At 39.7% G+C, this 16,629-nt stretch overlaps 1 protein-coding gene across 1 annotated transcript; it reads right to left on the reverse strand.

Moving 5' to 3' along the window:
* Positions 1–680: 680 nt before the first annotated feature.
* c9orf72 (C9orf72-SMCR8 complex subunit) lies at positions 681–14,626 on the reverse strand. Its single transcript, XM_005750435.2, has 10 exons — positions 14,422–14,626; positions 13,187–13,667; positions 12,553–12,648; positions 11,957–12,021; positions 11,321–11,393; positions 9,813–9,929; positions 8,464–8,699; positions 8,128–8,185; positions 6,887–6,996; positions 681–1,798 (listed from the first exon to the last, which is right to left on the reverse strand). The coding sequence occupies exons 2-10, from the start codon at positions 13,631–13,633 to the stop codon at positions 1,612–1,614; spliced, it is 1,389 nt and encodes a 462-aa protein (XP_005750492.1). The 5' UTR covers positions 13,634–13,667; positions 14,422–14,626; the 3' UTR covers positions 681–1,611.
* Between the last annotated feature and the right edge of the window lie 2,003 nt (positions 14,627–16,629).

Here is a 16,629-nt window from a genome sequence, read left to right on the forward strand (position 1 = left end):
AAGGCCCCCCACACCCTATGTCCCTGAAATTGATACATGGTTAAGAAAGGTAATAATTGGACCCTGCAGATTGTTATTTTTTTATTATCACGTCTGCTGCTGCACACTATCCTGCCAAAACAGAACTGGCTCTGCACATGCACCAGCTTCATCTCCTGGGAACACCAGGTGTTTGCACACTATTTTGTGAAATTCCACATTAAAGCTTATGGGATATATATATGTCTGGCAGATATTAGTAGTTGCCCGGCACGGCACAGCATAGCTAAGAGAAGCATCGAGTTTATGATGAGAAGCTGATAAAGTCCTCTGCAAGAACAGACACCTTAAAAAGCTTCAGCTTCAGATTTTTACCCAGTCAGTTGCAGAAGAGTTTAATTTCTTTGTCTCTTTAAAGGTTAATATGAAATAGAAAATGAAAATATATCGATAAGCTAATCATTGTAAAATACATTTGGACATAAAAACACATTTTCAAAATTAACCAAAAGTATTGAAATAAAAACTGCTGAAACTTATTAATGCTGTTTTTGTTAAGGAGCATGAAAAACGAAACATCTCAGCTTATTGCTATTGTCAAAATATGAAGTTGAATCAGCCTTTACTATCAGGGACCTTCAGCTTTCAGACCTTAATTTTTGAGGAACTTGGAAGGGCAAAGATTTACAACCAGATACTTCTTTGTTTGTTATTACTGTTTTTATTATTCATGAACTAATGTACACAAGTTAATGTACAATTAGACAAATAAAAAAAAAATTCCAATATGCAAGTACAAAGAAAGTTTAAGATTAAAAATATAATAAAAATGTAATATGGCGCAACATCCAGTAAGCTTATTACAGAGCCACGCAAACAAGATTTTAAGACAAAAGCAAATTTAGGGTTGCAGTAAAGCTGGGCATTTCCAACAATCCAATAACCAGGCAGTTACTGTGGAAGAAAAAAAAAAATCTATTTTACATACAACTGGGAAATGCATTCAGTAATGGCAACTAAACACACATTGAGTCTGTCAGGAGGGATTACGAGGAGATTTAATTTAGAGTGCTTTTGTCTTTGTCCATACTGAAATATGGGCGCCTTGATTACATAACCTTTCTGTAAAGTCAGGCAATCGACACCGCTCACATTAATTGAACAAAGATAATTAAAAAAAGAAAAAGGCAAGTGTCAGAGGTTTAAAGGTCAGCGGAGGCTGTTGCACGATGCAGGCAGGGAAGAAACGAATAACTCATGTTTGAATAAATATCATTTTAAATTAAATTGTAAACATCCCGGTGGACACCTAAGCCAATTCTAACAATAACTTAATGCAGATCTTCTATTAACAGAAGGATGAGAAAACACTAATACTCCATCCTACAGAGAAACAGCCTACTGAAAACATACTGACTTTATTCTTGATCAAGATAATATAACACAAGTTTAATAGTGATGGCTCATAACAGCAGCAACAATCAGTCTGATAAAGGCGTAAAAGGAAGGCGAAGACTACTTCTTTCAGTAAAGCAGAAACAGACACAGCACATGATGGTAGCCTTGCATCAACGCGCATGCTTTCATGTAACAAAGTCACCAACCTAAAACGATACAAAGTGCGAGTGAAAGTTAAAAGCTCGTGAGTACATCTCGCTCCTGCATGCTCGTGTAGAACGGCTTCCCGAACACAAACGAGTGAAGTCCGGCCCTCAGCTTCTCAGCGAAGGCCATCACGATGTTCAGGTCTCCCTCCACCATCAGATCCAGGTCTGTCTTTAAGTTGCGCAAAGACCGAAATGGCTTCTTCCCTTTTTGCCTGCGGAGAGAGACGTGGACACGTTGAAGTATAATGCAACTGTTAACCTATAAAACTCAGGGTCGGGGGACTTGCATTAACCTTTAGTCGGGCTGCAGCTGTGCACAGGAATGCCATGCCATGATGAATTATGTATGCTGCTAAAGCACGCTACCTGAGCATAAACAGCCTTGTCAAGGCACCTGTAAAATAGTATGCCCTTAGACCTCAGGCTGTCGACGGCACCATAAACAAGACCGGTTTTATGCTTTCACACGAGCCCACAAATTATGGTTTTGCTTGTGTAGTTAGTGTCGTCTCTGGAGTGAGATATGTTTGGGCGGTTTTTATGCATTGGAAGGAGTAGGCTTCAAAATAATTCATTTGGACTCAGTTTAAGCATTTTGGACAGGAGGGGAGCAAAAATCAAAGTAATGATTTGTAGAAGCAACGGGAGTTGGGGAAGGTCAGTCAACTGTTGTGGAGCACAGAAGGAGATGAGTCAAGCCCAGATGGAGCGATGACCAGGTCACCACCGGGTGGGAGGCATGAAACAATTCAGCGAGCCTGAGGAATATGGTGGACTTTAGAGTCTCAGATGAATTGAAGGGCTTAAGAAGGCGCTTCTGGACACGAACCAGAGATGGGTAAAATAAGCCTGATGGGATCAGAGTGTGACTGGACATACAATTATGTCCCCGTTTATTTATTTATTTTCTTGACCAAGCAAAAGGGGGAGGTAATTAAAGCATATAGTGAGCATAAAGCTTCAGTACTGGTTTCAAACACGCGCTGCCTTAATTAAAGCTTTAGTATGGAACGAGGCCACCATAAGCCACCAGGTCACCTTGCAACCTGGACTAGTGTCACATTTCTGTGGCCGGGAGGTAAAAGAGATACGAGAAATTATTTTCAGGGATCAAATGGCGATCATAAAAACATCATTTAGTGTTTTGATTATGATGATGGGAGGAAAATGCAATTTCCAGAGCCCTTTCAGAGGTTTAGCTGTGGTAACCTGTGAAGGTAACGCAATGTCTGTGCACCATTTCCTCTCAAAAACATTATTCATGCACTACATAGATGGGGAAGCTGTCCTTCTGGGAGGATGCTGAAGATTTATCACGCTGTGTGGCTACAAAGTCGGCCTCTCCCCAGTGTCCTCCTTACACCTTACACATATTATAGCTGAAATTATTTCCCTCTCTTTATTAATAAATCATGTTCTTTTAAAACACATTCTGCAGAGAAAAGCCAATGCTAATATTGGAAAGGCTGGCACAAGCAAGCATTCAGTATTCTTTCTGATAAATTACTTCTTCAGCAGAAGAAAAAAGATCATATCTCTACTAACCGCCCCCAGCAGATACATATGTGCAGATGTCATAAAATTTTTTCATTCACCATTTTTCGCACTCTTGTGTGGCAGCACTTAAAATTTGTGTCTTCAAGGGTGTAAAGAGTAGTACACCGCAGGAATCTTTGGTTTCTAAATGCATAAGATGTATTCTATTCATGTTTCAGCCCCCTTTGTCACAGTTTGTTGGATCTGCATTAAAGCTCTGATGCACTATATTCAAGGAAGGGCACAAATAGCCTCAAAAGTGAATCAATCTTTTTTTTTTTTCCCTTCAGCTGAGCTATCACAATGTAAACACATTTTACTGCTGCTTAACTACAGGACAAACATGTTGTGCTCTCCACCGCATACAGGCACACTATTTGAAGATATGGGGTAAAAATGGAAGATGGGAAGTTATTCAAACTCATCAGTGTTCAGCAGCTTCCAAATAACCTAATTTTCAAAAAGTTGGGCCACTGTTTAAATATAAATGGAGTGAAGTAAATGTGAAGGTACCAGTTATACAGAACAACTTTCCAACTTTTCTGGAAAATAACTGGAAAAGATGAGAAATGTCTAATTCAACACTGACAATAATGTTTTATGTAAAGCAATAAGTGGCTGTTGTTTTAAAGCTGGGCCCAAAAGTGCCTCCAACAGATAACACAGTGGAGAGCTGACTGGAAAGGTGGGGAAAGAGAGCGGGGGAAGACATGTAGCAAAGGGTCGAGGGTTGAAATCAAGGTCAGGCCACTGCATTTGGTCTTTGTGGCCTATGGTCGCCGGCTCATGCTGTGAGCTAAACTGGCGCCCAGTCCTCACACACTTCTACCATAGACAGTACAAACGATGTAGTACCAAGTTCTGGGTTTGAAAACTGCCTTAAACCTGCATTTTTTCAGGCCAATAGAGGGTGACTCCTCTGGTTTCCAAAAACAGCCCCCAAAATAAAACGTCAAATTGTATAAAAATCAGAAAACATTCTTGAGCTCTTTTCCTCTTTAAATATTTTCCTGATGACTTTATGCACTCAGTTATTTCAGGTCAGACTGAATAAAACATGAAGTTCATTTAGTAAATTACAGTCATTAGAAGTGTCAGAAGCAGAAGCAGTAAAAGGCTCATTGCCCCGAGGTGCAGGACCGAGTGCTACAGGAGATCTCTTCAGCCTGTGGCTATTAAGACTACTTAACTCCTCCCCATCCTGTAGGGGGGACATTTATAAACAGTTTGAAACTCATCATGTGCTCAACAGTACTTTACACTGTTTAGACAGTTTTATCTGTTCTTTACTGGACAGGTGGATTACACAATTATCTAATTTTTTCTGCTTTTTGCCATCTCTTACCTCCATCTGCTGCTAACAGCATCAATATTATGAAAAGTCTGTCACTTTCTGCCCATTTACACCACTAGCCAAGCATTTATGATACAGCACATTTTTACATTTCCACTTTTTCTTTAATCTGCCTCTTGTTTTTAATCGTCCTTTCTATTTATATTTTACAGCTTTTATTTAAAAAGGCACAAAAATTGTCCTCAGGATGAGTAAAGTTCTTATCACATTTCTTCTTATTAGCAATGTAGGGTTATCCAGAGTAGCAACTTGTCACAAGTCATTAGCCAATAAGAGCGCATTTTCACATGCAGATGCATCCTTAGTTTTAAAAACTCGTCTCACAAACAAGATGGCGACAGTGAAAATGCTCAGCTTGAAGCGTCACATCGCAGTGGATACGGCCATCTTTCAATATTTAAATGCCAAACTTTATGAGGCAGAAATAGGTGGGTTTATAGCATGGAACAAAAATACATAAATAAAAATAACGGCCTTTATATGACAACAGTAAACTATACAGGGGTTAGCTTGAAATTAAAAGGCTTAAAGATTACAGTACTAGGAGGCCTGAAAGCTTTGCGGAGCAGGGAGGCTGCCCACAGTTGTATTCGTGGCATCTTTTGGAACATTTTTAACCAACTATCAGACAGATAATGTTGCCTATTTTCTAGTCCAAAACGTCTGTGCTCTGTGTTTGTTGAGCAAAATTTCAATTAACAGGTGTCCGTGCCATTGCTGTGCACACATACGGTTTATGGATGCTCACGCCCAAGACGCATGGGCCAACAGACCGGTCAGCAACCATCTAGCAACTACTGGACGAGAGGCAACAATCATTACTCCTTGAGTGGTTGGCAAGTGGTTGCAACAAAACGAATTGCTAGGCATAGAGACCAGTCAGTGATCCCCTGGCTTCGGTTGCTAGCAGGTCGCCATAGTCGCCAGTAGTTTACAGGCAAGACGCTGACTTGTCTGCAAACACTAATCATATACTTGCATCACTTAGCCGCAGTTAAACTTGGAGAAAGCGCCACGCAAACTGGAAACGGAAAACATTTGCCTGCAAAGTAAAGCTTGTGCCTTGGTTGACGATATGACACAACTCATAAGTTTCCAGTCCGCAGACAAGCTTCATCTTCATTACATGCAATTCACAAACTATTGGATGATATTGTCACTGCTGCTACAGCCATCCTTTATACACACTCTATGAACAAAACAGAATGGCAGATTATGAAAACAGATTACTAGTGACTATGTTATTAAAACATAATCTCCATGTTCTATCAGTCCTGGGGAAAGGATAGCAGCTGTTAAGGAAGGTTTTCTGATGTCACTAGTACAGTTTTATGTGTTAGATGTTGCGAATACACATTAGGAAGATAAGCACTCTTAGGTAGAAGGTTGCAAAATACATTATTTTGACTAGCATCTGGTATCCCCTGAAAGCTGGGGATATATATTGCTGCCTGTTGTAGAATAACAATATGCAGATGAGCTCTAGATGTAATCGCTTAAGCCAACAGCAGCAATGTTTGCGCTTTCTGCTCATGGGCAAAAGGGTGAACGTAATGCATAGTAGAAAAAAATCCCTCCAAAAGCAGCACTTTGGGGAAAACAAGCACTCAGACCTATAGATTCCTTGGGAAATGCATCATAGCCTGCTTGTTGAGACCAGTGTGAAGGATGACTCATCTGATCACAGGAGTTTTTTTGCCTCCTGCTCAGCAGAACAGTGTCTGTATTCTTTGCACTACTTCTCCTGCAAAGAGCCAACCCCCATGTTCCCCTGACCTTATGTTCCACTCTGCGCGTTTCTTGACACACTCCTCTTCATCTTGATTTAAGTGTAGGCTTACACCTGCAGTCAGCTGAATCTGAGCTGCCTATATTCCTGTGTTTTTCAATCTAACATCACCGATAAAGGGACACTTCTCCTTCTGTATAGTTTTGGTTTAGTACTCTGAGGGTGTGAGCTCATCGTGGTACCGTCTCTCCTCTCCAACTGTCCATCTACCCGATCATGCCCTGAGACTGGTTTCATTTGGGTCCTCACTAAAACTCATCAAATGTGTCGTAGATCCTAATTATCCACTTTCTGGTAATTTGTCCCTCCAAGCTTGCTGCACCCTCACTACTGCACAGCCAAACCCTGGAGACAACAATAACTGAAACTACTATTTTGATAACAGGGCTTTAGGGTACCTCTTGCTGTGTGCTTTATGGATGCCCAGCGGTGATGGTGGGTCAAAGCAAGGTCAGCAGCTAGAATGCAAAGTCGAATCAAAAACAATGGCTGAAAACAAGGAAATCATCATCTCTCCTTTTGGGGATTTTCTTGAATCTTCCTGTGGTGCAGTGTCTCTGAGTGCCACATGGTAATCTCTTTTCTTATTTGGATTAAAGACTTATTAGTGACAGCTCTTACGTTTCGTCCTCGATGTACTTGAGCAGAGTGAGGGCCTTCCTGTGGAGCAGCAGCAGAAACTGGGCCAGATAGGTGCTCCGCAGGGACAGGCCTGGCTTCAGCATGAACACCTGGGTACGAGACAGGATGTCAATTAGTAGTCGGATCCGCGGCTCTGCTGGAAGAAGAGCAGAATAATACACTCCTCCCTTCCTTTGTGCTAACCTTGAGAAACAATCATGCTGTTGCTACCGTCTTGGGGGGAGATTCCTAACAACAGCTCTAAGATGGCTCTCAGGTGAACAAATGATGGGGTGTGACCACTCGGCTTTCAAATATTTGCCGTAAAGCCGGGCACACATCTGATCTGGATTTTCTCACCAGCTATGACAGTGACTCGACCACTTTTAACTTCACAATAATACACACAGCAGTAAAATTACAACTATGCTCTGGTGGTTGCATGCAGCCATCTGTGAGTGAAGCTGTGGAATAATTGCAAAAATATCTTCTAATTGGTGATTACACAACAACCCTCTAAAAACCAGCAACTCAGTGATTAGAAAACAAGTATTAATTAATAGCATACACCGTAAATCTGCTTCAGCATCGCTTTTGCTAATTATAAGTTTGAGTCAATGACTGTTCTGTTCTGTTTTCATGCTCATGAACTGAAATGCTTGAACATTTCTATGACTCAAATCTAATTAAAACTGAACCCAATTTTTTCTGTGTTAATTGTTTATTTAAAAAAAACAAACAAAAAAAACCAAAAAAAAACTGTGTGTAATGTTAAATTCACCGATATTTTAAGTAGATGCCATGTACAAATCTCCTACATAACAGCTGGAGAGTGAAAGCTGAATTTTCATCTCTGTGAGTCAGAGCTGACTGTGAGTCAAAATCAGATGACACATACCTGCAAAAACATGTGATTTATTTAAGCAATTACAGGAAAGATTTTGCAGACTGGCTCATATAACAATCAGTCACAAATGAGTTCATCTTAGGAAAGATAAAGCACGGAGCAATGTATACGGTCACCGAAAATCATTTCATACCACAGGAGCCTTTTCTTATTTGATCATTATTTCCATTTTATTTTAAATGACAGCAAAGAGAGGACTGCTTTTCTGCATTTAATTATGACATTACTAATGGGGCTACTATATCAATATGTCACGAAGACAGACATCTTTAATATCTTCATCTTAAAGCAGTTTATATATAATGAGAGATGATTTTTTTTGTTAGATTCTTACCTCAATTATAAATGACTTGACCAAAGCGTCTTTATGCATGACGTCTTGAAATATATTCCTAAGAAAAAGAGCACAGAGGTTATCGCATTAGTGCTTTTCATTTTAGAGGTTTTTAAGTATAGTGTAAGGAAGCTTCAACTTAAATGTTACATGCTTGTTTTCACACAAGCCCTGAACATTTATAGTTGTCACCAAAAGGAGCATGTAAGAATGCAAATCTGTGACGCAATGGTAGTGGGAATTAAACTGTCTTTATATTACAGAGCTGGCAGGTTCAGGCTTATATGATGCCTAACTGAGTAAGTCTGTAAAAACACATATATGAGTATCACTTACAGGTCAGGTGTAAAGGTTTCGTCAGTGTGAATGACTGTATCTGGAGGAATGTCATCCTCGCTATCCGTCTTCCAGAGCGCGCTTAGCTCAGAACGCATGTAGCGCCGCTGGTTGTATGTGTGTTCATGGCACGGCGGCATCTGTTTCACTGTGTTGATGTCCACGTCAATGTGTGTGGTCGGGTAGGGCGAGTAGAGTACCTGGCGGAAGGGCAGAACAAAGCTGCCGGTCGAGTCCTAAGAGCGGAAAAAAGGTGAAAGAGTTGCTCCTGTTTGCACCTGTGAGCACAAAAGCTAAACTCGGTGCTTGCAAAAAATTTTATATCAGAAATTCTGATGCACATAAAAGTAAAATGCAAAACATTGGTAAAGAACAATCATATCCATAGATACAACATGCAGATCAGCTTTAATACATAATTTAACTTTTAGAAACACAGAAGCTTTAGTCGTTTTTCTCTCGGTCAGTTTCAGTAATGTATAAGATGCAGATTTTGCATTTGCTCTACAATATACATTAGCTACCCTCCATGACTTTATGACTATGATGGTTTTTGTATTTTTTTAAACTTTCTGTACATTAAAAAATGAGCACAAAACGGCTTTAAAATGTGTCTGGCGCCTTTAACTTTAATCTTTTCCATAAAAGCAGATCTATTATACTCATTTCCAAGTCCTTATTTTTATTTTTGGACTTGAATAGCTCTGCACAATTCACATTTCAAAATAATCCTCATTAATCTTATGCTAAGACTTTCTGCAGTCTCTCAGTTCATCCTCTGTCAGAAACAAACCATCGTAGCGCTTCTTTAATCGTCTTCCTTCTTTTAAAGCCAGCTTTTTCTGATTGACACAAAACAACAAATTGAAACAGCAGGTAGGTGGTACACCTGATATACCTGAGATGACCATATTTGGAATTGTCACTGACGTATAGATCCAAGAGCAGAGAAAAAGTCTAAAAAAAATGAATGTTTAGAGTCTAAAACTTTAATTTTATAGCTTACAGAGAAGCTGAACCATTTCAATTATAAATGAAATATTTAAGTAAAGGCTTCTTTTTGAATATGTTCTTTCATAACCTAAAATTGTGTCTGTCACAATTATGACCAAATATGTAGCTTCTCCTTGTTTTGCTTTGCATGGTCACACTGGTTGTATGTTTCAAAGCAGATGAATCTCATGCAGTGTAAAGGGAAAGTCTTATTGAATTACATCCCTGATATGAAAAAGAAATTAGGTCAGAGCAACAAACAAGGGCGACATCAAATCAGCAGACAAAACAAAACAATAGCCAGATCCTAATTCTAACCACAGTGTACTGTATAATGAGAAAGAGCTGGTGGCTACCTTGAGCAGACCCTGAACAAACAGGCCAGTGTCATACTTGAAGGAGTCGTCGGCCCTGCAGAGGCGAGAGCACTTCCTCTCAGCCGGAGTGAGAAAGAGGCAGAGAGTCCGCACAATCTGTAAAAGACGGTCAGATTTATCAACCCACAGTCTGACTTTCTAACTAATGAGGCCTGAAGATAACCGGGTCTGATTATTTACTGAAGAATTTATGCAACAAAAGCTTTATCTTTAATTAATTGGTGTTCAGTTTGGGCCTCGAGAAAAGAAACCTACAAATTAATGCATTGCGTGCTTTTGATATTCACTGGGAAAAACTGGAGCTGCTATATTTGTGCACCACTAATCTTTCTTTAAATCAGATACCTGGAGATTTAAAGTGGTTTTTCAAACACACTGTATGGAGAAAGTTTTCATACTTTAAGTTTTTCACACTTTGTTTCACTTTTGAATCAATTCACTTAAAAAAAAAAAAAAAAAAAAGACTTCTTCTTGCCAGAATTGTTCAAGCTCACCTAGGTTGGATGATGAGTGCACAGCCATTTTCAGCACTCCCAAGAGATGCTTTTATGCTGCAGGTCAGTTTTGAAATGTAAACCTCTGCTACAGCCTGAGGGGAACTCTGGATCAGGTTTCTCTGAATTTGTCTGCCTGTGTCTTTCCTCTATCCCAACTATTCTCAACGTCCATATTTATAGAGAAACCATCCACACAATAAGACGCTCCTACCACATTTGATAATAATAATGAGGTGACGCTCAGCATCTGCACAGTTTAGTCGTCATTTCATTAAACTAGATGATTTTGTTTCTTATGGTCTCAGAATCAAGTAGTAGCTGAGCGCTACCTTCATAATGGTTTTCATTTAGTAAAGCTCTCTCTTCTCAACAAAGCACAGCCAGATCTCAGTTACAGAGATAATTAGTTTCTCGGTTACCTTCTGTTCTTTATAGTCAAGTTTGGCTCAGTGGCCAGATTTGAGAAGACTGTCATGGTCACAAACCTCTACCAATGAATAACAAAAGAATGATAGAAGCGAAAGCGCACTCGGTTCCTTTTAATGTTGCAGAAACAGCCTTGTACCCCCTGAAATCTCTAAGTTGATACAATGCTTTCTCACACATCATCTTGACCTCTCTAGATAACTGCCAGCCTCCCTACTTGACTCCAATTGAGCTGTAAAAGCATCTCAAGGACGACTGATAGATTTTAGGCGTCACACCGCAATAACAGTTTTTGAAGTGTTTTGCAGAGACTGACGAGGGGAAAAAATAAAACGCAGGCTCATTTTCAGATGAGTATGAAACACAGGAAGATGAGGAAAACTTGAAAGAGTCTGAAAAGAGCAGACTTGAAGCAGTAACCCGACTGAAAATCAAAATACTGATGCGAAACTAAAAGAAGTGCAAGAGGGGCTCATTAACAAACAAACATAACAACAAGCTTCAAAACATTTAAAATTATGTAGATGCTGCGTCTGTGTGGAGCCACTAATCCAGCACATTTACCTTGTTTATTTTCTCCGGGTTGCTTCCAACCACGATTGAACAGCCACACGTCTGCAGATGAGAGCTGATGGCCCTGAAACACAGAGACAACATCATGCAGATTAGCACCAATTAGCTTCATTAGAATTCTTCAAATTAGAAATGAAAAGTTTTTAGGAATAACAACTGAGACTAAGGAACGGCATCCCTCCCCGCTAAAAATATGAGGCCTTAAACCTTTTGACTCATCGACTTCAGCTCACATTCCAGCCTTTTTGAATTGACTTGTTTGATTGCTCATAAAAAAGGATTACTTCTAAACCTGAGATTATTTCAAGTAATACACAGTGAGTGTGTTCTTTCTTAAAGCCTGAGCTATAAATATCAGATCCCAGCAAATAAGTTCCACTTTCCAGATGCTCGTGTCGTCGTCACAGGATACTGAGCTAATCCTGTCCAACTCTGAGCAATTTGGCGCTTCATTGCTAGAATGGACTTTGTAGACTCTCGACACTAAAGAGCGATTAAGCTTTTCGTCCTTTCTCAGGAGATAACTTCAGCTAAGTGAAGAGCCATTACTCATCATTTGAAGGTTGATGGGTGTTAAATGGGCATTGTTCATCATCTGTCTCCATTTGCCTGTACCGGATTGCTTACTTGTGTAGGAAATCCTCGTGGCAGCTGTCCCCGATGTCATCATCATTTAGCACCGTGTCTTTTATCTGCTCAGCAGGAGCGAAACAAATGAGTCTTTTTAAAAATTGGCCTACAACAAAGACAAAAGTGCTGACGGGCATATCTGCAAGGCATTGTAATGAAAGTGGAGGGTTAAAAAAAAAAAAAAAAGACAGTGAAAGATTCTGGGGAGCTTCTTTGTACTTTTACATTTGCATATTAAAAGGGAGCAAATGTGTTGAATCACACTGGGTGGTAATCTAGGCAGGGAGAGAACCTTGTTTAGTTAAACCTCTTGGAAAAAGAAGTCATTTGAACAAGAAAAACCACAGAAAGACAAACACTTTCCTCATGTTTTGTCAATAAATTTCACTTGCTGGAATTCAAGCTCCTTTCAGTTACTGGCAACATGATATAGGATAAAATACTACTGGCTCTGTCTTGATTTTGTTATTTAAATGTAATTTAATGATGCCAACAATGCCAACCAGTTTTTCTAATGCAAAATGAATGACATCTTTCACTGTCTCTTAGTTACTGTGCAGTTGGTATAAATAGACTGAAAAATTGTTACTTACATCTATATCTTCTTGTACACTATGTGTCTTCATAGAGGTCAGCAGCTCCATGATTGGGACAATTTCTAAGCTCAGCACTGAGATGATATTGTAACCCTAAAATTAACAGGAAAAAAAGGAGAGAAATGAACAAGAAGTATCCAACCTACATAGAAAGACACACAAGGTTAAAAATCTGACCAGATTTTGACTGCTTTTAGCACTTTATCAGTGCATTCAGTATTCCAGGAAACCTCAAAGCTCTAAAAACAGCAAGTGCATCAGCCAAAAGAAAGGTCCAACTAACTGAATGTTTACTCCAGTGATGCATTTTAAAGCCGTTTTTTTTTCTCTCCCAGTTACTGGTGTGTTAAATCATTCTATCCAACGCTATTATTACTTGTTCACTAGCTTCCCCTGTAGGATCCCTCAGACCTAATTAACTAAGCAACCCCTCTGTGTTTGGAGGATACAATTTTATTATTCTGGCAATGTTACTGAAATCCCAAATGGGTACAACAAATGTGACAGATAAGTTAATACTCCTTTAAATGTAATAATTAAAGCTGAAAGGCAGGTTTTATGAGTATAAAGAATAATAATTTGCCTATTCTTCAGTGCACACTAAGGCCAAATGCCTGTAAGTCAAGGCTACCTTCTGCATCCAAATGCGTCCCTTGCGGATAACGTGCTTCAGCCTCTCCACACAGATGGTGTGCAGGGGGAGGTAGAAGGACAGCTCTGTTTGAGGCAGAATAATGGACAAGGCACATGTGTTCTTGTCCCCCTTGAGCTCGCCATCAAAGATGAGAGACACGATGATGACGCCCTTTTCTGCCAGCACAAAGAACTTCACGTCCACGGCACCGCACTCTGCGCTACGCAGAATCTCCCCATTGAGTGTGTGATTAGCCAAAAATGTTACTTCTCCATCGCTGAGGAACATCAACTGGTCACCCTTTGGTACCCAGATGTGGCGCACCCGTGGTCCCAGAATATTGTCCCAGTAGGCAAAGGTGGCAGCCAGGAGCGGGCATTCTCCCTCTACCGCTACTTCAGACTTTGCCACAGCAGGTGATTGAGGTGGACAGCCGGAAGACATTGGGACAGGTCTTCAAGGATCACTTATAATTAACCTGAAACATAGAAACCCCTTTGTTTATGTTACAAGTACAGGACAAAAAAAAAGTGTGAGTGGAAATGAAACTGATTTGTTTGCACTTCACAGACCAGCCCCAAAGCAACTTCTGCTTCTCTGACCAATGTCGAAAGTAAAAAGATGTTTTCTACAGGCATTCATGAAAACAGTAAAAAGAAGGGGTCATTTCATATTCAGATTTCTGGCAGACTACACACACGTTACAAGCTCACTCAAAAAAAAGCCTCTGAGACTTCCTGGTCTTCTGTGAAGTTCGGATTGTACAGCTTGCACTTGGATTTAATTTCAGAGAAAACATTCGTTCTCATCATTTCCATCCCCCACTGATTACAGGTCAGGTGAAATATAGCCAACTTATCCCACCAAATAAAGAATTATATTGATTACAGGCACGCCGAATTTACAAGAAATGTCAGCTTATTCGAGGCTTGAGGTTATTACTTTGCCAGATAGTTGTACATTTCAACAGCAATCAAATTTACATTTTAATTAAAAGCTTTTAAAACAGAGTTTGGCGTCTAATAGTTACAGCAATTTAAAAAGAACGTAAACAACCTTATACTTCAGACGCACATATTGTAATCTCCACGTAAATTTTGACTGGAAGTTAATATGTGTAACTTTAAGAATAAGAGCGTAAGAAACGAAATGCAGGTAGTGTTTATTCGATTATAGGCTAACTAAAGCTAACCCGCTAACTAGCGTGAGCCAACGACATCAATACAACTTACTTTTTCGGTGTTTTGGATGTTGAAAACGCCACACCACAGCGGTTCCAGAAGATAGAGGTTCAGTGTTAATGAAAAGTCATTGCATTTTTGCCTGTTGGTGCCATAGCTTACATTAACTACGATTAGCCAGTTGCAGCTTGGCTGCAATTTTGTTATGATCGTTAGCACACTTCCTACTACGTCAGGCTTACGTCATTGGTAGGGGTAAACGACGACCTCTAGCGACCGGTACATGGCAGTTTACAGCGAGTCAATGATGTCATTTTTATTCCAAGCTGCTACCTTCAGAAAATGAGTTATTTTAATTCATTTACATGGAGCCTGGTCATACAAATGGATGTAGCTGCGGGCCCCACACATTGTGTTTGCCTTTTAATTTCATCCTCCAAGGCTAATGCTGACTATAAATAATGGTTACTGACTCCTTCTTTTCTCCCTTTCATTATACATGTGTGAACTGCACAATATCTTCTAGCTGCAGAACCCCACAAGCTGAACTGGCGATGTTAACATTGCTGTATTATTTATTTTAAACATCCTCATTCTTTGTTTGCTTTCAGAGCAGGCTAAAAATCTGAGGTTCTCTTCTTCAAACAACCAGAGACCAGTTTTCCAGTTAACCCCTCCCTATCACAGGAATCTGTTTGAATGCTGTACAACCAAGATACCTTCACACTTAATCCTTGTCTGTAAGCACACAAATTTACAATATTATTCCAAATGGTCTTTGCACGACTCTAATGGGACAACTGATGCTGGCTCTAAATGGCTCTTAGAATACTGAATTGCTCCTGAAAACAGTCAGCACTAATTACAATTCTATCTAAGGATTAAAATGCTATGGCCGTATCACCATCTAACCATATGCATTCCTCTATCTTACTTGGGCTAGTAATAGTTTTCATACTCTGTGTCCACCTCAGTCAGACTATTTTCAGTTGCTTGTGTGGCCTCTTGTTTTCTGTTGCAATTCAGGAGTGCAAATCTCAGAGGGTACACTAGTAATAGGCAAACTACAAATAGTAAGCAGCTGTCTTCATCCAAGCCTAATCCTATAATAAACCTCCCTTACATTATACTGTAGTGTCCCAATGCACAGTGAAAACCCGAAAGTAAACAGTCTGATAAATTTTAAGTCACAACAGATCGATAGAGGAGTGGATCTCAAGTGTTTTACCTCATAACCATTGGCCTCTCTAATTGCTCTAGTTTGTCTATCGAGCTTTTCTGCACTGGCTTGCACCTTTCAAAGTCAAGCTGTTCCCTGTCCTGAAGGGAATAGCTTGACAGGGAATAGTTTAGTCATTATAGTCCAATAATTGTGAGGTTACAGTGAAAAGAAGAAGAGTTTAGGTTGTAACATCAAACATGAAAATCCTTGCTGCAGTCCAAACACCCCTCTCTAAACATCTGAACAGTGTTAAGCTCAATTAACACTGTTCATTTTTTAAATGTCTTAGAAGTCAGTGGAACTACACAGATCAATTGTCTTCAAGCTGTCATTTTCCTTGTTCTTTCTGACTAAAACGAATACCTTGTGGTCACAAAACAAGGCTATTACAGCAGCATTTGGAGAAAGCAGCTACAGTTTTTGGCCATTTTGGTGTCCTATTATTTTCCACTACATAGAATTTTAATAAACATTAGGTAAAACTAAAAACACACTTTATTTTATTGCTGATGAAAGTCAACAGAATTGTTTGCAGCCATGTTTCTGTTACAATTTATCTGATTTTGCCAGAGTTAAGACCCACCGTCGTGACTGTATTACCTTCTAGCTGGAATAAATTTGCATAGCATATATGCAAACTGGCCCTAATAATATTGAATATTATTTCAGTGAAGTCAGTTTCTTTCTGTTGTGGCCCGTCACAGCATTTCTCTCTGTGTGCAGTAAGCCTATCGCTGAGAGTCCCTTTTTCTATGGAGCTCAGCAACAGCGGACTTGGACAATGTGTGGACAGTCAGCCAAGCAGTCAGCTTAAAAAAAAAAAAGAAAAAAGTTGGCTCCAGCTGAAGTTTTCAAGGTCACTGACCATCAACAGCCTTTCCAAATTGTGTCCCCCCTGGCTGCTATACTGATGAGATTTCAGTCTGTGAAAAGCATTGCAGCAACAGCTCCTGTCTAAGTCTGAGCAACAGTCCCCTCTTTTCATTTTTCACAGACAAAATTCTCAATGATTATTAGCTGTACATGTGTAGTTTTCA

The sequence above is a fragment of the Pundamilia nyererei genome, unplaced genomic scaffold, assembly GCF_000239375.1.
Source record: "Pundamilia nyererei isolate P.nyererei 1_Seehausen unplaced genomic scaffold, PunNye1.0 scaffold00274, whole genome shotgun sequence".
In the NCBI taxonomy this organism is placed as follows: domain Eukaryota; kingdom Metazoa; phylum Chordata; class Actinopteri; order Cichliformes; family Cichlidae; genus Pundamilia; species Pundamilia nyererei.